This window comes from Lepidochelys kempii, chromosome 25 (genome assembly GCF_965140285.1).
Source record: "Lepidochelys kempii isolate rLepKem1 chromosome 25, rLepKem1.hap1, whole genome shotgun sequence".
NCBI classification, from domain to species: Eukaryota; Metazoa; Chordata; order Testudines; family Cheloniidae; genus Lepidochelys; species Lepidochelys kempii.
The window spans coordinates 11,938,711-11,961,499 of NC_136404.1; the positions used below are offsets into that span (position 1 = coordinate 11,938,711).

Sequence of the window (22,789 nt, forward strand, 5' to 3'; positions counted from 1 at the left end):
TCCTTAAGGAGAGCCAGTGCTTATATCTTTAGTGGCTCACCTCTTAAAACGAGCACTCTGTCCGTCATCTTTGTATTTTTGTCTTGCCTTTTCCCTTCCTAGATCTTTGTGGCTGAGTCTAAGTCTATTATCTCTACCTAGGAGTTTCCCCAGCAGATTTCCCTGACCAGTGTGGACATACTTTTTTTGCGGGGGTGGGGAAGACCTGTGCTTTACAGCACAGCGGACCCCCAGGTGGTATCTAGTGTAGTTTTATAACACTGCTTTTCTCAGACAAAAATCCCCATCTATGCCAGCCAGGGAAACTATGCTGGCAAAAACTATTTAGATATGGATGTTTCTGGTAGGGCTACAGCCATAATATGGACAGGACCGCTTTCTTTTCATCAAATTTTGCTTTTCTTTATGATAAGCCTCTTCTAATGGTTTTCATTGCTTAAAATAGAAAGGATTCCTTTTCAATCCAGCTGTGCGGCTAACGGCCTCTAATAAGCATATGAACTCTATATGTGTGCCCCTCTATTTACTTCAGCTAGGTTTTAGCTGTAGTGTCTACTTATGGCCTTTTATTAAGCAAAGTAACAAGAAATATTGCACTGGAGTAAAGGCAGTTGGTTTGAAATAGTCATACTGAGTACTTAGAGCTTTGTTTTCCAAGCACTTTATAAACACTAGCTACCTAATTAAGCTTCTCAATGCCCCTGTGAAGAAGCTGAATATTATCTTCATTTTCCAGATGGGCAGAAAGGCCTAGAACACAGTTCTTCTCATGTGTGGTAGTTTGTTTTTTGTTTTTTTCCCCATCTATTTTACATGACTATCCTGCCACATTGCCTGAGTGTGAAGAGATTTGAAGTTTGCTTACTCCCTTTGTGTCCCAATCTATCAGCCTCTTCTTGTAGCAATGTCTTGTCAGTAGGACAGATGAGTTGAAGTCCTGCCTAGATGCTGAAATTCAACAGTGTTGTAAGTGGGTTTCCCAGACATGGATAAAAATTTTGTTTCACTGATGGTGGAACCTAACTGTGGCTTAATAGTGTTCTTGAATTGTGCTACCCAAGATTTTAGCATGGTTTAGAGGTTTAAAAATGGTTATGCTCCTGTCTGTGCTTTGTGACAGAATTTCTTTCTAACCAGGTTTGGGATAGTAATATTGTAACCAGCTTTCCTAACATGTTCAAAACATAGTTTGTGTCCATTCTCTGTTCATCAGGTCTCCCGACTCTTTTGTGTGGAACTAGGGTGGCCAATTTTGGTTGGATGTATTCCTGGAGGTTTCATCACATGACTTCTTTAATTCAAGATTAATCTTTAATTCCTGGAAACGCCAGAACAATCATGGAGAGTTGGCAACCCTATGTGGGAGTGCTCTTAGAACCCATTCTAAAACGGTCTTTCTAACCCAGTCCTGATCTACTGTTCCAGGGAAAGTACTTTAGCATTTCTCTAGCAAGAATAATGTATAAAAATCATCAGGCTAATTCTGCTCCTGTTTAGTGTAGGGAGAGCTTGAGAGCCCCTTGAAAGCTCAGAAGGGTTTAATAATCTGTAGACTTTAGTGTGACAATCTCAGCAGGGTTTGCTAGCCTTCTGCACATTACTATTGGTCCCAAAATCATTCCATGAAGCAAATTAAAAATAGAGTGGAATTGCAGGTATCCAATGGAAAAGAAGTTCTGCGGTATGGGCCTGTTCTAACTCCTAGTGAAGGCAGTGGGAGTCTTGAGTTGGATTGGGTCCTACGCTGAGGTATTCCACAACATACTGCTAAATGGGGAAATTCCTTGTGATTTTCACCAGGTTTTATCTCCTATTTTCCATTTTGGGGTAAAATCAGAGTCCTCATGTGGAACTTACATACTTATAATCAGAAAAGAAGCAAACTACTAACTGAGCTATACCAAACAATGTCAGTCTTGTGAATCTCCCCATTTTTAATTGTTTTTCCCCCAGGGAGAAGATAATGTCACTAGAAATCTCTAAAAGGCTCTGAAATCAGTAGGTGTGGGTACTGTCTTGTAATAGGGTTGATAGTGGATTTATTACAATTTCTTTGGGTGGCAGGAGAGAAGAAAATGCCACCTTCCAGGAAAGAAGGATATAAACTATTTTGATGTACAGTGGAAGTCTAAACTAACTTCAAAAAATATTTCTCACCATTGAACTTTGTCTGGTGCAGCTCCATCAGTGGGAGGGCTTGTAGTAGACGGGCTGCCAGCGTTTTAACCACTGTCACCTAGGCCTGCTCTGAGCAGGGTTAGATGACATGATGGTTAAAATGCATGTGGCTGGTCTATAGTAGCTGGAGGACTGCAGCAGTGTGAAATATGGCTACACTAGCATTTGTCTTAGCAGAAGTTAAGTGTCTGCATGGCATAGATGTGACTTTTGTTTTTCTTTCCTCTTTCAGGTGATTCCTCCCAAGGAATGGAAGCCCCGAAAGACTTATGATGACATCGATGATATGGTCATCCCAGCGCCTATCCAGCAGGTGGTGACTGGGCAGTCAGGGTTATTCACCCAGTATAATATACAGAAGAAACCCATGACGGTGGGAGAATACCGGCGTCTGGCCAACAGTGAGAAGTATGTATTTGTTATGAGTGACAATCTGGTGTGGCATTATGGATTGGGAGGGGCAAATGGAAAGCCTTTCTTCTTTACAAGCTGGGAAGGAATTGCAGCCAACCTTGTTAAATTGTAAACATTCTGGTGGGAATGGCTTGTACTTGTAGTGTTTCAGATTCATAATTGGAGGAGGTTATGCTGGAGCATCCTTGTATGTTCTGCCAAGTCAGTGTCAGAAGGCCCTGTTTGATGGCTGTCTTCTCAATGGATATAGATCTCACTGAGAAAATGGGTATGGGATCCATAGAAGGATTATTGCTTCTGAGGCTCTGGAGCCATTTATCTTGGCACTGTGGCTTGCCAAACTGGTAGCCACATGGAGAATGTGCCACATGTGTTTTAGTGCCTAGATACACACTTCCAAGGCCATCAGAATTGTATGCTACTGTTTGTGGCATGAGTGCCTCTCTAAGTATGTGTTTCAAGACACTGTGTGGCAATCACTTAATCTCACCCAACTCACCAGCTATGTCCTCCTTCTAAATTTGCACATCGAGAGCTGTGGAGTATCTTGTTCTTTGGTTCTGGGAACTTTGATAACAGTAGGATCAACATAAAAATATACCTAGTAGAAAAATGTATGTGTAACTTGTATCCTTGGTTTGGTTCAATTCCCCACTGCTAACAGGCTCCTTTTGGCAAATTACTTAACCTCTATGCCTTATCTCCATTTTACAGATAGGAAACTGATATTTCCATACTTCACATAAGTGTTGTGAATATATATTTTTTCAATGTATGAGAGGTGCTTATGTACACAGAGTTCATAGGCAGTAAGTTTTATGTATCTAAGAATTAAAAGCAACATGCATATTAAATAACCTGAGCATGTCTTTTTTTTTTTTAGTTTAGTCCATTTAAAAAAATTTCTTCAGAAACATTAGCATTGGAAAATGACTAGTGTAAAAGAGGAGGAGGCAGTTGTGTTTAAGCTACAGGATTAGGAGCAAAAAGAACTGGGTTCTGTTCCTAGCTTTCTCATTGACTTACTGTGTGATCATGGGCAATTCACTTCACCTCTGTCTGTCACAGTTTTCTCCATTCTGAAATGGGGATAATACTTCTATATCGGTGGTCCCCAAACTTTTTTATGTTGCACCCCCCTTACCCATAATGTAATCTGTCTGGGGGCTGTGGCTGGGAGTGGGGCTGGGGGTGGGCCAGGCTACGGAGGGAGGGCCAAGGAATGGGGCCTTGGCTATGGGTGAGGCTGAGGTTGGAGCCGGAGTGGATCTGGGTGGTGCTCCCTCCCCGCCCCTTGTGGGGGCCGGGAGCAGGGCTGCATTGGGGGGCCAGGTCAGGACCAGGAGCTGAAGTTGGGGCCTCAGCTGGGGCTGGGGCCAGAGCTGAGTTTTGAGCAGAGCAGGGCTGGGTCGCGCGCTCTGCCTGCCCCCAGTGGGGGCTGGTCTGGGCCCTACTGTGCCCCTCGAAATGTTGCTTCGGGGCATGCTCCACGATTTGGGGACCACTGTTATGTATCTTCCAGGAGCATCGTAAGGCTTAATTCACTGATGTTTAACAATGTGCTCTGAGATCAGCGGATAGAAGCTGCTATAAAAATGCATTAGCAGTATTGTAAAAAAGCAGAAAGGGAACTAAGCCAAAGCTTATGCTCTAATAAATTTGTTAGTCTCTAAGGTGCCACAAGTCCTCCTTTTCTTTTTACAGATTCAGACTAACATGGCTGCTACTCTGAAATAAGCCAAAGTACACTCCCACTCTAGAACCAATAAACCAGTTGCAGCCTAAGTTCCATCTAAGGTGCACGGCCACGCAGCTGCCTATTAAGTGCTGCGCAGGCGCTCAGGGCTGCGGTGGGGAGAGAGACCTCTCCCTGGCCCTGCCACGGTGCCCTTCCCCCAGCCCATCCCCGGACCTGATGCAGCTGGGGGACAGGTGCCCCTTCCCTGGCCCTGACCCAGCCCAGCCTGAACCTGCCACAGCTGGGGGACAGGCGCCTGACCCAGCCCGGTCCCAAACCTGCTGCATCTGTGGGAGAGGCGCCTCTCCTCCCCCAGCTCAGGTGCTGCTGCAGGAAGAGAGAGCTGGGGGAGGGCAACCTCTCTCCCCACTGTAGCCCTGGGGAGCCCCACTGCACCCCAAACCCCTCATCCCTGGCCCCACCCCAGAGCCTGCACCCCCAGCCGGAGCCGTCTGCCCCAGTCCTGAGCCCCCTCCTACACTCCAAACCCCTTGCCTCCACCCTGCCACATTAATTTTGTTATGTGCACCAATGTGGAGGTGATGTGTCACACACCTCACCTCCACATAGGTGCACATGACAAAATACATTCCGCGCATGGGTGGGAAAAACTAGAGGGAACACTAGTTGCAGCCAGTCAGTTACAGTAGGCAGAACGGAGTGATTAACTAGGTGTCCTGATATAGGTTTCTCTGGGTCTGCTGAGTAGCTCAAAGTATAGAAGACCATAACTGTACGTGCTTAACATCTAAATGTCCTCTTCGGAACCCAGGCCTCTATTCTGGTTGAAAGGCATGTCTAGTCTGAGATAGTAGTATTTTAATGGCTCCACAAGCTCTTTTCTGTACGCTGGTTATAAGTTGGTATAGCAGTTCACTCTGGGACTGACTATATCACCACGGCACCTTTCCTCTCCACTACCTACTGCTATGGAGAGTCTGCTGCCCAAACCATAGCTTCCAGCTATTCCTATGCTAACCTCAAAGCTGAGCAGTTTATTCGTTTATGTAGTCTCTACTGAACATAAATATCTAAGGTCTGTGACTTTTCCTAAACTCTTAGCTTTTCCCTTTGCTGGTCAGGTACTGTACTCCTCGTCACCAAGATTTTGAAGACCTGGAACGCAAATACTGGAAGAATCTGACGTTCGTCTCACCAATTTATGGGGCAGATATCAGTGGCTCGCTATATGATGCAGTAAGTGCTATGTACATACTTTTCAGCTGCTTGTTAGATGGACCATAACATTTAGTGCCTACTGAATAAATAGCAATAATACTTCATCCACAACGCAATTCAAGAAAATGGCCACCCCGTTAGAATGGAATCTCCAACCAGATGGACTCTAGGAAAAGCAAGCACACCTGCCACCTTCCCTTTTCGGGTGGGTTTTTTTCCTTTGGAAAAGCAGCCAAAGGGTGAAATAGCTTTCTGCTGAAGTGCTGTGGCGATTTGGAAACACAATACTTCAGGTCTTGTGCTCATAATAAAAACTTATCTTCACTATCTTTAAATACAACCTTTGAACTGAAAATAACACTCATTTTTGGGTAGACAAAGTAATGGAATATAAACTGATAAATCTCTTATTTTAATACGTCTAAAATGTTTGGTTAATCTGGATAGCTTTGATTATAAGCTAGTATTTTAGAATCTAAGTATCATGGCAAATAAACAGATGCTACATTATATTAAGTATAAAGTTGAATTTGACCAGTGAAGGGTCTTTTCTATCCCTAATATCTGATTTTTACAGATTTTTCACCTATTTGTAAACTACCTAAAACTGTAATTCAATCTGCCACACTTAATAAAGGGTTACTAATTTTTTCTCTTTAAATATGTAAATGAAGATTTATATAAAATATTTTAAAATAACATCTAAACCAGACACAAATCTATAAAATATTTAAGTTATTAAATATCTATATTTTTTTGTACACTGAGGTGGGATTTTCAGAAGAACTCTGCGTTGGTCTAACTCTGCTCCTGTTGAAGTCAATGGTGAAAACATCAGTGGAAGCAGAGTTAAACCAATGCTGAAAGGTTTTGAAAATCCCATGCTGGATGTTGGTATATAAACCATTTTAGCTTCATGGATGAGTAGGAAATTTTTATTTGGATTTCTAATTCTTCATTTTGGGTATAGTTGTCCTGTACACCTGCCTACACTGAGCTGGGATAAAGAGTGAACACGTTTCACGGGCTAGACCCCAATGTGCAGACTCCAATAGCCAGTTGGAACTACAGGGGTTATTTAGGTAACTGTAATATCTCTTTTCAGAGGAGTGGACACTGTTTTTATTGGTTGCGAGTGTACTACTTTTGTGTGTTCACTGGGGAAAGTAACTAGATAATGGTTATAGAGAACGTCTAAAAATCAGAATAAGGTTCTCTTTGAAGAGAAGAAATATACAATGGTCCCCTCTTGCTTATTTCCTTTTGAGCTGAAAACTGTATCTCTGGAGTGTTGACTGTCTGGTTGTAATATTTAGACAGTTAAAATGAGATCACACTGTCAAACGTGTAGTGCTTCTGTGTACACAACAGAGCAAACATTGGGAACAAACATTTTACACTTGAGCTTCTTGACTGTATAAAGAAAAATCCATCTCCCCCCCCCCATCTGACTTGAAATAAATATACATTATTGAGGCCTTCCACAGCAGTGGTTACTCAAAATGTTTGTTGACTTAGATACATTAATATTAGTATCTCTTACATGCCTGTGGCATTTTCCAGTGATGATGACCTGGGCCAAATATAAAGCTGATTTTTTTTTAAAGACTTTTCAAAATTGATTTTTGCACCTGTATTTGAACCTTATAAGTAATGATTATTTACTTCAAATAAACAGATAACTTGTAATTGGTTTACCAGGCATTTAAATGTATGCGCATGCTCTTGGTAACTGGCTTTGTCTAAGTATTGTGACAGGGTTGGGCCAGATGGCTACAGGAGAGTAATAGAAGGCAGATATATTAGCCCCAGGTTAAGTAGGTCCCCTTTCCCTTGGTAAGGTAACAGGGAAGGTTCCAGAACAATCAGGAACCTTCTGGAGACCATTAAGACAGGCTGATTAGAACACCTGCAGCCAATCAAGAAGCTGCTAGAATCAATTAAGGCAGGCTAATCAGGGCACCTGGGTTTAAAAAGGAGCTTACTTCAATTTGTGGTGCGTGTGTGAGGAGCTGGGAGCAAGAGGCACTAGGAGCTGAGAGTGAGAACGTGGATTGTTGGAGGACTGAGGAGTACAAGCATTATCAGACACCAGGAGGAAGGTCCTATGGTGAGGATAAAGAAGGTGTTGGGAGGAGGCCATGGGGAAGTAGCCCGGGGAGTTGTAGCTGTCGCACAGCTGTTCCAGGAGGCACTCTAGACAGCTGCATTCCACAGGGCCCTGGGCTGGAACCCAGAGTAGAGGGCGGGCCCGGGTTCCCCCCAAACCTCCCAACTCCTGGTCAGACACAGGAGGAGTCAAACGGGATTGTGGGTTCAGAAAAACGTCCAAACTGAGGGCTGCCATGAAGCTCCAAGGCGAGCAAATCCACCAATAAGCACAAGATCCACCAAGGTAGAGGAGGAACTTTGTCACGGTATTTATGTTGCTCCCATCACTGAGGTATTGGAATACTCAAATATGTAGTTATGTTACACCTGTTGTGCTACTTCCTTTCATGCTTTTTACTGGGATCCTTTCTGTGGTGCTGTGCAGGTTGATGTAAAAGTGGAATCAAGGGACACTTACCTTTAACGTGTTCCATGTTTCCATGTATTGCAAAGTGCATTTGAATTGGTCCTTGGCATAACAGTAGAGCTACCTTTAACATGGTTGTGAAAAACCATGTTAAAGGTAGCTCTACTGTTATGCCAAGGACCAATTCAAATGCACTTTGCAATACATGGAAACATGGAACACGTTAAAGGTAAGTGACAGTTAGCCTTTTAAACTATGTTAACTTAAATTTCTTTTCAAAAGCAATAGTGTGGATGCAACTTGAATCTCTACTAATCCTATAGGTGCTGCAAGCAAGCTGCAGCAGGTATTTCAAGAACAATTTTGAATACATGTGGGGCACTCGGGCAGGGGGAGAGAAAGGGTACTGCTAGCTTCCTTTTGGGAATTCTATACTCAGTCAACCTTTACGCTACCAGCTTGTGCTCATCTGTGGTCTTACCAGTCTTTACTGCGATGGAGAAAACCAACTAACAGGAACTGTTAAACCTTTTTCTCCCCACTGTTAATTCTCTTATAATCTTGAAAATAGAAAAATTCCACATCCCAATTTTGTCTTTCTGACATCTCTATGCCAGCATTTGAGGTGGGGCACTGTAATTTACTTTGGCTTTGCATGTATTCTCATTAATTAAGGGCACTTTTGAAAGCATTGCATCTAACAGTCTGTTCAGTGAAGGACTGCTGCTGCTTTAGAGCCATCTACTGGTATAGGCACTATACAGTCCAGTGCACTTGATCAGTGTCCCCAAAGTGGATCCTTCACTTGAAAGTTATTTGAAAAGAGCATGTAAATTTACTTTACTGTTACTTAATTTTATTTTTCTGATTGAGTCAGTTTCCAAGTGGTGGAGCCCCCACAGAACACACATGCCTACTCTGGAGATAATGCAGCTTCTAATTAAACACTATCTTGAAGCCTTACCAAAAAAGTAGCAAAATCTTTCCTTAGTGTATGGTGAACATTTATTTAAAAAAAGCAAATGCATTGGAGTGATTGGAACTTAAAGGGATTGAATTAGTGCAGACACAGAAGCCTGCCTGGAAAACACAAGATGCTAGAATAAATTTATATCCAAATTTTAGGCTTTAAAGAGAGATAAAATTTTGGATGTGAGCCTTTTAACCTTTTTGTGTATCTTGTAGCTTTTGTAATCACTTGGGTGGGAGGAGATGTAGGGCATAAACTGCACTGTGTAAAATGTATGTATTTTTAAAAAAAGATTCATCTATTTATATGAAAGAGTAGCATCTAACTTCATATTAACCAAGATAAAAAAAATTGCAAGGTCTATCACTCATGTTTCAGAGCATGCACTGATCCCTCTTTGGGCTCAGGAAGTTAGCCGTCCTTTCTTTATGATGTGTAGTATTGTGCCTATGACGTACCTGACTTCATCAAATTTTGGAGACAGGATACTGGAGCAGATCAAGGATTATCAGTCTGTTGTGCTAAAGCAGCTCCTGATATGTTTCTACTTTGACTATGCTGAATGGAGTCCTCTTGTCTTGTAGGATGTAGAAGAATGGAATATTGGGAATCTGAACACCTTGTTGGACATGGTGGAGCATGAGTGTGGGATTATCATAGAAGGTGTGAACACCCCCTACCTTTATTTTGGCATGTGGAAAACAACATTTGCATGGCATACTGAGGACATGGATCTCTACAGCATCAATTACCTGCATTTTGGGGAGCCGAAATCCTGGTGAGTGGGTAGAATGCTGATGAGAGAAATAGTCATGAACCTGTGTCTCTGCTCAGACCTACTCTAACCTAATTTTCTATCTCTGTGTAAGGTCTTGTGTATCACCCCAGTACGCAACCTTGATAGGAAGCCAACTGCTGTTATATTCACTTTCATTTTATGGTCAATTATTTGGTCATAAAGTTGACATCACTGTAAGTTAGTACCCCTTAGACTTCAGATTAGTTATACTGACATAAACAGCTTGCTGCTTTCATTAAACAAAAAACTCTTGAAAACCCAGTCTTACACTAGCATTCCTTTGTAGGCTATTCCAACAGAGGTCTACACAAGCTCTCTTTCCCCACTTTCTCTCCTACTTGCCATTTGAATACATTATCTTTCCTTCACTTTTCTATCTTGCTATCTCACTTTGAAGTGTAAGTCCTGGCTCTGACATCCTTCTTTAAGGGTGTCCATAAGAGAACAGAGAACTTGGGGAGGGAAGGGGCTAAAAACAGTAAGAACTGTATTTCAGCAGTTGAGACGTTTTGTAATGAATGCACAGGATTGAAGTTGAGACACATAAACAGTGATAGTGAAACATGAGCACTGCTGAAACACTTCAGTACTGAAACACTGCAGTCCTCACATTTTGCTGTGGGGCAGAAGGCATCTGTTACCTTAAGCTTCTACGGTTGAATATGTAAGATATTCTCAATCTCTGGAGGCAGGTGAGGGAGTTACTTCTTCCTGGCTGATTCTTAAATCAGCATATTAAGTATTTATTTGGAGGTGTTTATGCATCGCCTGGTTAGAACTAACTTTCTATGAAAATGATCAGTAAATAGGGGTGAAATGGGGGAGTCAGGGAAGATGGAATTGAATAGCTTACAAAAAGTCTGTATATTTGGTTTCCACAGGCCTCCTTCTGTTTAAAAGTATAACCAGAGAGACTTGGCGACCCAAAAGAGTGATTTTCTGGGCATCTTGATGTGACTAATAAATATTGACATTTGCATGCAAATTCAAGCTTAAATGTCACAGTAAAGCTCTTGTCACTGTGCCCTGGCACTGGCAGACAAGATCTTCCCATCTCTCAACAATATGAGTCCCCAGTGATGCCACTTATCTCCAGGCTGATCAAGCCTGCGGGTGTATGAGAGTTACCAGGAGGAAGGAGCCTGTAATGAATAAATATGGTGGTCCTTTACAAAGCAGAGGGAATGGGGAGGAGGGGCTGGTCTATGACACATTCAGCCATTGTCTTGGTGCAAATCTTTAATATCTGCCATTGGGTGATGCAAACTATTTTTCTGGCTCACCTGGCTTCACAGTTTCTCTTATTCAGGCAGAGGTGAAAGGACCTACAGGAGCAGTTAAGCACTCTGATAAACTAGTGTGACTTGAGGAGAAGTGGATCTCTGGGTTCTGAATAAAATGTGACAAACTTTCATTTTAGATACCATCAAATTGTCTTTGTCTTTGTAAGCAGCACATCCAAAATCATCTTTATTTGGTCCCTGGTCTCCACTAGGTGGTGCCAGAGTTGCATCAGAAATCTTTACTGTCCTTTAACCACAGCACTGAATATGAGGAAAGGTAAAGCGGAAGGTCTTGGTTCTGGTAGTCTAAAGCCACACCTGAGTGTATAGATGTAAGTTGCTGTAAAATGTGTGCTCTAAAACGCTATATGCAGAACCCATATTTAATGAAAACAGGGTTTGCATTGGGGACATATGGTTTTAATGATACCTAGTCACTCCGTTACACATTTGTGCATAGTCAGCCCCTTTTCCTTAGTTTCTTGAGTTTTTCATTCTGTACCCAGAAGAGGAGTGTTGCCTTCAGAAAACAGGAATGAGACCAGTTTTATCTCTGAGAGAAACATAAGCCCAGCACCAGAATAGTAGCTGCTGTTTTGTATACAAAGACCCTACGCAGCAGCATTTGGATTTTGTGGGAGAAGGTTTAAGAATAGAATATAGAGAAAAGCCATTTTTAACTGGCACTCTATGTGTATGAGGCCTGACTTGAAATGTTGCCCTTCTACCCTGCATTTTTCCAGTTTCACAAATTCTTCTTGGAGTAATACAAGTAACGAGCAGTGATGCGTATCAGAAGGACAACCAGCTCTTCCTGTAAAGCTGTTGTGGCTTCCGTCAAGACCAGTTCTGCATTAAACAGTGGGATTCCCACAAGCTAGCCCCTGTTTCTGTGGGAGATGTGGAGCTTGTAGCTAAAGATGACTGTGTGTGTGTTGCACAGTTATCTGAAGGAGGCAAAACAGAGAGAACTGAAAGCTCAACCTGTGTAGTAGAGCCAGCAGCTGCTAAAGTGCTTAGAGGGTTTAATCTGCTTTTGTTTCTCTCATCTTGCTCAGGAGTTGAGGGTGGGAGCAGGTGAAGCAAGAGGAGACCTGCAAAAACTGAGTCCCAGTTCCTAGTGGAGAAGTAAAGAGGAAACGCAGATGTTGGAGAGAGCAACCACCAGACATTTGTGTGTGGGGTGGGGAAGAGAAATGATAAAACCTGCCTTTAAAGGGACTTACGAGATTTTGCGTGTGTGTGTGTGTTTTTTGGTTTTGCCCATTAAAATCACAGGAGAGTACTCTGCAACTGGTGGAGAGCTGATTGTGCCATGTTTAGCGATGGAGCATGGATAAGGTTTTAGATTAACCCAGCCATTCAGTGGCTGGGCAGGTTTTGTATTGTAACCAGTTACATAAAGTAAATATTATGAAAAATAAGTATGTTGAGGTCAGGTCATGGGTTAGGCAAAACATTTTTCCGTTGGGCTGAGCTTGTTATATAGATGACAGTCTCTAACACAAAGATAGATGTGTTGTGACAAGATGCCATTGCTGGTTTGGGAGGACTTCCGCTGTTCCCTTAAGCACAAGGCTAGAGCATGTCACTCGCCCAAGTCTTTTCCTCTTTGCTCTTCACTCTGACAGCTCCAATTAATGATTTCTGAAGCTCTTCTGTGAAAGCACGTTGTCTGATAGAGTCTGGAGTTTGCAAACTGCTCTGAGCAGACCTGAGAACTTTCAGGCATGCTAGCCAATTCTCATCTCCCAGCTATGGTTGCAGTGCTGCTACAAATCAGTCGGAGGAGCTCCTGAACTTCAGAGCAGAGACTCCTGCACAGCAGGCTGGCCTCAGAGATGTCTGTAATGATGGTTCTGTTTTTCTGGCCGCACCTCTGTGGAAATTTCCCAGCTTCCTTCATCCTTTTTATAGACTATTCGACCCTGGTAGCGATCATCTTAGAGGCACCTCGGGGAATAGCAGGAGTGCAGAAAGTTACAAACTCTACCAGTTTGGCGCTGTGCTCTGCAATAATAGAGGGAGGGCTATTGTTAGGTTGTCAGCTAAAGATGTTTCTACACTGAAACTGAATGATCCTTTCTATATTAGTAGTCTTCCACCTGCTTGAAATAGTCCATCCAATAAATAAATATTCCCCCTCTCTATATCAATATTTTTCTTATCCATGTCATTTTTTTTAGGTTTCTTTAGTTTAATCCAGAGTGAGGCTGTCAGGTCTCTAGTGAATAGTCCTGCTTTGCAATGGAGGGGGTCTTGCCTAGCCTAAGAGGCTGCTTCTCCTCCTCCTGCCAGGAAGGGGGCAGAAATCGGGCTGACTGAGGTTGCCTCCCAGACTCTGGCCCTGGTGGTTCTGCTGGAATTATCCCCCTCCAAAGTTTTACTTTTATGGGGACTTGGTAAAGGGAAGAAACCCTTCAACTCTCCTCAGGGAGGGTGAGGAAAATTTGGACTGTGGAAAGTCACCTCCGGACTCTTTCCAGTGAAGATAAAGTGAAAATGCTAAGTTTCAGAGTAACAGCCGTGTTAGTCTGTATTCGCAAAAAGAAAAGGAGGACTTGTGGCACCTTAGAGACTAACCAATTTATTTGAGCATCAGCTTTCGTGAGCTACAGCGGTAGCTCACGAAAGCTGATGCTCAAATAAATTGGTTAGTCTCTAAAATGCCACAAGTCCTCCTTTTCTTTTTGAAAATGATAAGGGTCTCACAGGAGAGGGAGGTATGTGATATGATATGGGAGAGAGATTTTGTGTGGATGAGTCTCAGAGGGGAGTGTGCCCAGAAGAAGTCACTGTGGCGTAGCCTCTCCATTCCTGTCCCCAGAGATTCTGGGGTAAGTCAGCCTCCCACAAAGCATGGATTGTGTATGTTGGAAGGGGAGTTACAATGAATGTTTGCATTTCAGTGGATAAAGATGACTTCTTAGTACCCTGCGTATAAGCTGTTTGGTTGTACAGCTGCTTGTTTTGTGTGTGTGTGTGTGTGTGTGTATATATCTATTTCATTGCATAGAAGCCCTGGTGCCAACACCTCCTTGTGTTACTTCACTTTGATAGACTGAGCAGAACAAACTGTCGCAAGATCAGTTCCTCCTTCAGTCTTGTTTCCAAGGGAAGCGGATGAGAAATGTTCAGAGTAAAGTGAAGTGTGCAGACAGTGGAGGGTCATCCAGTGATGAGAGAGAGAGAAGGCATCAAGAAGGGCAGCTTTCTCTCTGCTTCCAAACTCTCACTAAACAATTCCCTGGGTTCCTCAGCTTCTAGATCAGGGGTAGTCAATTTTTTTTTTCAAGATCCAAATTTCTTGGTTAAGGTATAATCAAGGATAGACTCCAGAGAACATAATAATACAACAATGATGATGATGATGACTAAATAAAAAGATTTGGGGGTACATTCAAAAGTGTCTGGCGGTCCAGATTTGACCCACAGTCCACCTATTGACTTACCCCTCTTCTAGGTCATCATAACACACACACCCTGGGAGAAAAGGCGGGTAACAGTGTCTGTCCTCAGCTGGTGCTGTTCCTGCTGTAGAGAGAAACCCAAAGGGGGCAGTGTGTTTTGCTTGCCTCTTATCAGAGAAGCTTGATCATGTCTCCTTTGATGCCCCCAATGTTCAGATTCATCTGTAGCATGTTGTGATGACCATGTGGCTGTCTCAAGCCCAGCAGAGGCCATTCTTTGAGGTGTGAGGTAGGAAGGGGTCACCTGGCTTCAAACACACATTTCAGAAAACTTTGAGCTGTTGAGTAATTTCATTTTAAGTTTCACAGTCATGGAGCTGCCAGATTGAGTCTCTTGCTTGCATGTCTCTCCCTAATTATAATATACTGTTCCTCTTACATTAGTAGCTTAATTACAACCTTTTCATAGTCTGTCTTCATTTTCTAAAGTTTGAATTTATTCCAGTTTACAGCCTGTATTAAACCTCTTGTGGTAGGAGTTTTTAGTGTATCAATTATACGTATTATGTATAATTACCTTATATACCCATATGTGGAGCTTTAAAATGCAGCAAATTGTCAAATGATGTTAACAGGAGACTTGACTTTATAATGACAAAAGCAACTAAATTGAATGCCAAGACCAATGCTCTCTGCTCATCACGCTCTGCTGAGGGATGTCTTTTGTCTCAGCCGTTGTGAACTCAAAAGTTTGTGTTGAAGAGTGACAATAGCAATGCTACAAGGTGCCATATACTGAGTTTATATAAGCTCTCCTATATCCTTTGTTGAAGCTTGGTCACTATATCCACTCAAAGCTGCAGTAGCAGTCATGCACATTTAAGGTACCTGAATCAGCTCTTGAGGGGATAATACTGCTTTGCACTGTCTGTTGCCATCTGAAGATTTCCAAGTGCTTTCCAGACATTGCCTCGAAACAGCCTTCTGAAATAGGTGAGTTTTAATATGTACCCATTTTACAGAGCAAGTTAGTAGCAAAACTACTATTGTTGGTTCCCTTTATGCAGCTTGTTTAGTCTGCTGAGATACAGTTAGAGAATTAATTCCTCACTTAGAGGGTGTGGTTAATTACAGTCGAACAATTTTGAATTGTGTTCTGGGCTTTAGAAAAGCTGGCCATTGAGGTTAAAGCTAATATAGTCGTTAATCTATCCTTGCCCTGAAGTGCACATATAATGAGTTACATTTGAAATATGTCCCTGCCCTAGTATGAAGAATTCTTCAGTACCTAAACAAGTCCTTAAATTGTGAATGAGTTTGATACTGTGGGTTTAGTTGGTTATGTACATGAGACAGTAAGTCTCATGCTATTAGGCAGCCTCAGATTTGTGGTGTGGAGCCCACTGTTTGTGATAAGGGTGTGTCTTAGATGTTCTGAGAGTACCACCACGTATGAATAGTTGCACTATTTGATCTTTTCCTTTCTTCCAAACACCAGTGGAATAACATTCTTTAAAACTTTCTCTCTAAAAACACAGCTTGAGTCAAAGCAATGGGGGAGGACGCTTCCCTGCATAGGATAAATCTCTGTCCACAATGGTCAGGAAAACAGTATGAGAAACGTGCTTGCCTCAGCCATGTTTAGGCAAGGCTGGTTCTAACTAGCCTGTTTTTGATCCCAGCGTTGTTAGGGCCTGAATCCCCATATTTTTCAGTGGAGATGAAGTGGGAAGGTACAGTTGACAAATGTTTGATTCTGTGCTAAGATATTGTTCATCTGGAAATGGAATGTATTTGAGAACCCTCCTTCCTTCTTTCCTGACCAGTTACATATACTGTAGCAGCTGCAAATGGAAAAGAGCTGATAGTTTTACTGCAGATTTTTTTTTTCATTATTGTCTCAGGGTGCATTGCAGCTGTCTTTGTCGGAACCCTTGCCCTCCCTGTCCTCCAGGATAGAAAATGTTAATCCCTCGGGAGTGATCTTGGATAAAGAAAATGACCTGCCTAATGCTGTTGTGAAGCTCAGCTATGCCAGCTTCTTTTCTTCCCTGTTCTAAATGTATAGGCAGGACATTTTATCCTTGCTTATCCCCATTTCCCCTATGTGATGTTCTTTACCCCCCATCCACTTTAACACACCCTCACATATGTTGCAATTTGCTTTGAGCTTGGTGCAGTCTCATTTAAGACTGCTGGGTTTAGTGTTTGGTACTGAATTGTCTGGCAACAGGGGAGAGTTGGGAGGGGTATTTGTCCCTTACCCCATTATTGCCTTCTGATTATTACTCTCTCAAGGGGGCCATAGCACAAGGATGTTCAAATGTTAAATCAATCATTTGTGATGATCAGACTTGATTAGTGGGATCCCTTTAACCCCGTACACTCTGGAGAGCCTGCAAGTCTCTTAAGGGTAAATTAGCTGAAAGCTTGAATGTGCCTGTTGACCTTTAGGAAACTGAGAACACTTTAAACACCTTGCACGGAGAATGTTTTCCTTTGATTCAGCTTCATGTAGATATTTCTCTACTGTGTTTATATTCTTCACTCTTTGCTTTGGGAGATTTTCACAAGAGAAAATAATTTTTTTCCCCACTGACACCTTCAGCCGCCTCACACAGGAAGCGTGCAGGGCTGGCTTGTTTTAGTATTTGTGCACTGCGCACTTGCATTGTTTGCATGTTCCATTCTGGCAGGAGAGATTTATGGGTGTGGGGAAGTAGGGGGAAGGCCATTCAGGCAGCGACAGGAAATTTGTGAGCTGCAGGGAGCCATCCAGCCACCGTTCCTCCATGTAATCTGTTTTATGGTTCTGCAGTTTTGGATGGAGGGAGGATAGAATTTATAGTGGTGATTGATTTATGGATTAGCCAAAGCACCATTTGCGCTTGGGGTGATTTGCCAAAGCAAGGCTCTTTTCAGTTGATTGGGGGGGGGACGGGGGAAGGGTTGGGTAATGCATATTCCTTTTATTTCTTTCAGTGGAGGATATTAAGAGGCAGAGCAACTTCTCCCTCTCCTCCTGCCCCCCCCCCCCTTGCAGTCACCCAACTGTGTTTGGTTGAAGCTTCTCTGGAATGGGGATTCTGCATTAAGAATCTGTTCATGCGTGTTGATCACTCTGGGATTCATGAAAGGAATGATGTATTGAGATGCAGAGTTGCATCCCCCTGTAATTCAGTGATAGATGGGAGGAATGCAGCAGAGAGTTATTAATACGGGCTTTCAGGCTTCATATACCGCAGTCATTAGTTAATCAATACAAACCACACCATAGTGCTAATATTCAAACAGACCTTCTTGCAGGCTCCCACATGATTTCTGAGCAGACACAGTTTGGCCTGCAGGTGGTGCTGTGGTGAAGGACACAGTAATCATGTGAAGCAGGAGCAGCACTGCGTTTACGGTTTGTTCTTAGGACCCAGAGAATTGGTGTATAATAGGGAGGTTGAAGATTGGATGAGTTGAATGGTTTTAATGCCATTAGGGAACCAAAGAGTTACCTATGAGGAATTGTTATTCAGCTCCTGAACTGTCACCCTTGTTACTTTCCCCAGAGCAGGAGTCAACAGTTGAAACAATGGGAAATTCTCTTTACGCAGATAAACGTTTAAATGATTGTGTTACGTTGCTGTGGACATTTTGGAAACTGATAATTGTCCCAACAAGTACTGTGCATTAGGACCCAGGTGGTGCCCCCATGTGTTCTTGGGGCAAAACCTTCAGAGAGACTCTCCAGCCAGTAGGAGCAGCCAAAGCAGAGAGTGTTGCCCTGCAGGGGAGGATGTAAAAGGGGGCCCTACCGGGCCACCCCTCCCCCAACATCCCTAGAACGGTGCACGGGAGATCTCGCCACACACTGTGCGCAGGTGGTGCCTCCCTTCCCCCACAATGTAGCCTTGAGGAAACCTCGCAGAGAGGAATCAACCAGAGGTTCCAGCTTTTTCAGAGCAACTGTAGAAGGAGCCAAACCAGGGGCCTTGGGACATTGAAAGAGTTACTTACTGTTTTGACTGGGCATCTTGTTCCCCAAGTTGATTGGCTGTTTGCTCTAACTCCTCTTCCTTCAGTTGCTTCACCTCAGCTTCATTCCACACCTGCCCTCTTACCCTCTGCTCTGTTCCCCTCCTCCCACTTCCCTTCAGTGTCCCCTCTCCCCTTGCTTTTCTTTTCATTTAGCTGATCATCTCATAACTACCCCCCCCCATCCTTCAAAAATAATGGAGCCAATACGACATTTCCTATCATCGCGTTGTTCATTTGTCTTGTTATACTCCTTTCCCTGATCCTGTACCTATCTTGTCTGTTTAGCTTGTAAGCTCTTCATGGCAAGGACTGTACTGCCGGGTTTGTACAGTGCCTAGCACAGTGGGGCCCCTCCATTCTTGGTTAGTCCTAAGGCACTACTGTAATAAACTTAATTAATAATAATAATTAATGATTTCATTTCTTTTTCTACAGTGGTATGTCTCAATGCGTTCCTGTTCTGCTGGCTTAGTGTATAATGCATGAACTGCCTTCTCCCCCAGTACTAATAATTAATCACAGCTATATAGTCCCAGTCTGGATTGAGAAAGGCCCATCTCTGATGATAGAGAAGGCTCTTGCTGAAACTCAGTCTTCTGTTTTGCAAGTGCCTGCTCAAAGCTCAAACCTGATTTGAAATGAAGATCTTTTGGCTTCATGTGGCAATGGCATGTGGGCTGGCTAAGACTGAAAGGACCCACAATGGCACTGGAGGACTGTTTTAATTCATGGCTTCTTAATATCTGGGCATGAGTCAAGTTTTTCTCTTTACTCAGAAGAGGATATTGATCTAGGATGGCACAAGTGCAGTAAAGAGTAGTTTAAAATAGCGGAATTCCTGCAGTGTCTGATATTTATAGTGCTCTACACCAACAAAGTTCTATGTAAAATCGACCATTTAATTCTCCTCCTGTGTGAGGAAGATTATTAAAAATGTACTTCACTAGACGTGGGGGGTTGGGAGCCATAAAGGAACCTCTCATTGACCTGTATGTTGTTTGGAATACCTCTGTTTTACTCTTCAGTGCAGTGGGTCACTGGGGCAGGGATACTGACTCCAGACTGGAAGGTGCTATTGTTGTGTGAAAGGATAGTTTGTCACAGCAAAACCCTCTGATCTGTAAAGTTCCTGCTAGAATGGGCTGCTTCTCCTGTTCAGATTCATTTGAGATAGAGACAGAGGCTTCCAGATGAGGCCACCATTGCAAATGGACAGATTTGTTTTGTTCTGGTGCAGGCATTTATTCCATCTCCACTCCAGGAGCAACAAGGGGAGAGCATGCGTTTTTCAGTGCCCAGTGAAGGGGACAACTCTTGCAGGCCAGTTGGTACAGGATAAGAACATCTGTTAACGTAGTGCCAGGCACTTAGTGGTCTCCCCCCACAGTGCATGTGCATAATTCTGGTTAACATTAATAAGAGTTACATATGCTCATTAAGGGGGAAATAGATCTCTTAATCTTTCTAGACTTTCTGCCAATAAACATTGCACTGCTTCTCTCTGTGCTGCACTTCAGCTCTTCTACCTCATGAAATGGCTGTTGGAAGTATAGGATAGTGTTGTGGAGGGTTTTTTGGGTAGGTTTTATAGGCATTTTAAAGTGCCTTACTGGTAAGAAGGAGGCTTCAGTTAGTGCTGATAGGTTGTAAGGGTGAATCTGACCTTGTAGTCCTTAAAACTAGGACTTGGTCCAGAAGATAGATAACAGTGCACTCACATTTCATGTATTTCCAACTCTTCTAACACACTGAACTGCTGATAACACTGGTTGAGGTTTTTCATTTTTATCCATAAGAATTTATTAAATTTCCTGTTGTGGGACAATGGATGGAGGTCTCTGTGTTAACGTCTCCCTTAGATACGTGGCTTCATGCAGTGACTAAAGGGGCCAGCGTAGCCGGGAAGCTGTAGAAAGTGCACAGCGCAGGCAGCGCTCTTTGGCTCTCCCCTCACAGGGACTTCACCCTCAAGTTGTCCACCTCATCCAAATCACTCTGTCGTCTCAGATAGCAAGGGCTACGGGGTAGGATCTTGTGCATGTAGGATAGACAGGATTGTACAGCAGGGGTGGGCAAACTTTTTGGCCCGAGGGCCACATCAGGCTGCAAAACTGTATGGAGGGCCGGGTAGGGAAGCCTGGCCCCGCCCCCTATCCTCTCCCTCCCACTTCCCACCCCCGCCCCTAACCACCCCCTGGGACCCAACCCCCTATCTAACCCCCGCTCCCGTTCCCCGTCCCTTGCCTCCCTGAACCTCTGCCCCATCCAACCGCCCCCTGTCCCCTGACGGCCCCCCCCAACCTCCGCCCCATCCAGCTGCCCCCTGGGATCCCTTGCCCCTTATCCAACTGCCCAGCCCCCTTACCATGCTGCTCAGAGCAGCATGTCTGGCAGCTGAGCAACCGGGCCAGAGCTAGACACACTGCCGCTCTGCCCTGCAGGAGCGCGCAGCCCCACTGCCCAGAGAGCTGCCCGCGCAGTGGTGTGGCTGCAGGGGAGGAGCTGGGGCTAGTCTCCCTGACTGGGAGCTCAGGGGCCAGGCAGGATGGTCCCGCGGGCCTGATGTGGCCCATGGGCTGTAGTTTACCCACCTCTGTTGTATAGCCAGCCTAACAGTGAAAGAAGAGTTATTTTGGCATTTTCTTTTTTATCTGAGTTAACTTCTCTTAAGGAACAGTCAGCATGTTGCTGTATGAAATGTCGTTTATGTTGCCAAGAGTTAGCAGGAGCACCAAGATGGTCTTCTATCCATTGTGAATAATGGAAGGATTTTAATTTCCCTGGCTGAGAAGGTCAGGCTTCTGCGGAGGAACATGTCATTCTCATAAAAATCTGTTCTGCAGAGCCATCTCTGCCATGATGCCTACAAGTAACCAGCTGGCTGATAATGGTGGTAGGACAGTTTATAATTTGTGTGTGTGATATAAACTAAACATGGTGGTAAAGTTTTGCATTAGCTGGTTAATACCAATAACCACCTGACTATCTTTCTTTCTCTTTGTGTGTAGTTCCTGCGCCTCTGACCTTTTTTGGGGTGAGCTTTATGGAGCATCATCTGTGCCTCTTTTTTTAATTGATTGTACAGTGTCTGCTGGAAGCAGCCAATAAGGAATAATTGATTAACAGTTCATGGAAATATATGCTTCATAAATGAGTGCTGTAAACTGAGATGATGGAGAATGGCAGGGGAGATGAATATTATCTGTTGAAGTGTGTAGTAATTATCTTCCTGGTCAAAATGGAAGATTAAGCCATTTCAGAATTTTTTTCCCCCCAAAAAACCTTTCCTTAGTAAAATACACCCTTCACACTCACTCGTTCACACACTGAATGCAGAACCTGAATGTAGGATTATTTCCTTCGCTGTGGACAGAGCTGCTTCTGTTGGTAACCTCCTTCTTGAGTTTTAATTGTCTATGGTTTCTGTCCTGTATGTGTTGTCATTAAGTTTACTGATGGTCATTCATTTTGAGCCCCCTTGTTTAAAGTAATACTTAAAAATTATATTGCAGTTTTGTTAGAGGCTTTCTTTAGTAAGTCACTGATGCAGAATCCAGAAGATAATTTTCTCATTGCTTAGCTGTCTTTTGGATGGGTTATATTTGGTGCTTACTAGCTGGCATGACCCATCTGGAAAACCCTGTGCACTGCACCCCTTCAAAAAAGAATAATTCTACTTTTTGCAGTGTCGTTGCTGGGGATTAATACCTTCAGGTAATACTTTTTGCTGAGGATGGCATTAGGACTTCACCTGAGTAAGGAGGGAAATAGACTTCTAGGATGGAGGATGGCACAACTGATCAAGAGAGCTTTAAACTAGAAATTTGGGAGAAATGGTTGGGAGATGTCCAGGTAATCTTCACACCAGATTTTCTCTTTGAGAGGGAAGAACACGAAGTAGGAAAGGGGAAAAAAAAGTAAGAAAGTAAGAAAGATTTGGTTTTGGTGAGCGTTGAGGACCTCATAGAAGAAATGGTTGTAGGGGACAACCTTGGTTCGAGCGATCAAAAGCTAATTCAATTCAAACTAAATGGAAGGATAAACAAAAATAGATCTGTGACTAAGGTTTTTGATTTCAAAAAGGCTAACTTTAAAAAATTAAGGAAATTAGTTAGGGAAGTGGATTAGACTGAAAAACTTGTGGATCTAAAGGCAGAGCAGGCCTGGAATTACTTCAAGACAAAGTTGCAGAAGCTATCAGAAGCCTGCATCCCAAGAACGGGGAAAAAATTCATAGGCAGGAGTTGTAGACCAAGCTGGATGAGCAAGCATCT

At 43.3% G+C, this 22,789-nt stretch overlaps 1 protein-coding gene across 11 annotated transcripts in view; it reads left to right on the plus strand.

Annotated features, from left to right (window-relative positions):
• The window catches only part of KDM4B (lysine demethylase 4B), a 178,456-nt gene that overhangs the window by 33,158 nt on the left and 122,509 nt on the right, over window positions 1-22,789 (plus strand). For 10 of the 11 annotated variants that reach the window (XR_012156240.2, XM_073324669.2, XM_073324670.2 and 7 more), the window contains exons 3-5: window positions 2,411-2,586; window positions 5,413-5,527; window positions 9,582-9,775. Coding sequence is in view for 10 of the 11 variants with exons in the window: in XM_073324669.2 (XP_073180770.1) it covers window positions 2,411-2,586; window positions 5,413-5,527; window positions 9,582-9,775 (485 nt within the window). In the remaining variant the exon portion in view is untranslated. Of the gene's footprint in view, window positions 1-2,410; window positions 2,587-5,412; window positions 5,528-9,581; window positions 9,776-12,137; window positions 13,028-22,789 lie in introns of those variants that run through there. The other variant, XM_073324676.2, reaches the window with a different exon arrangement.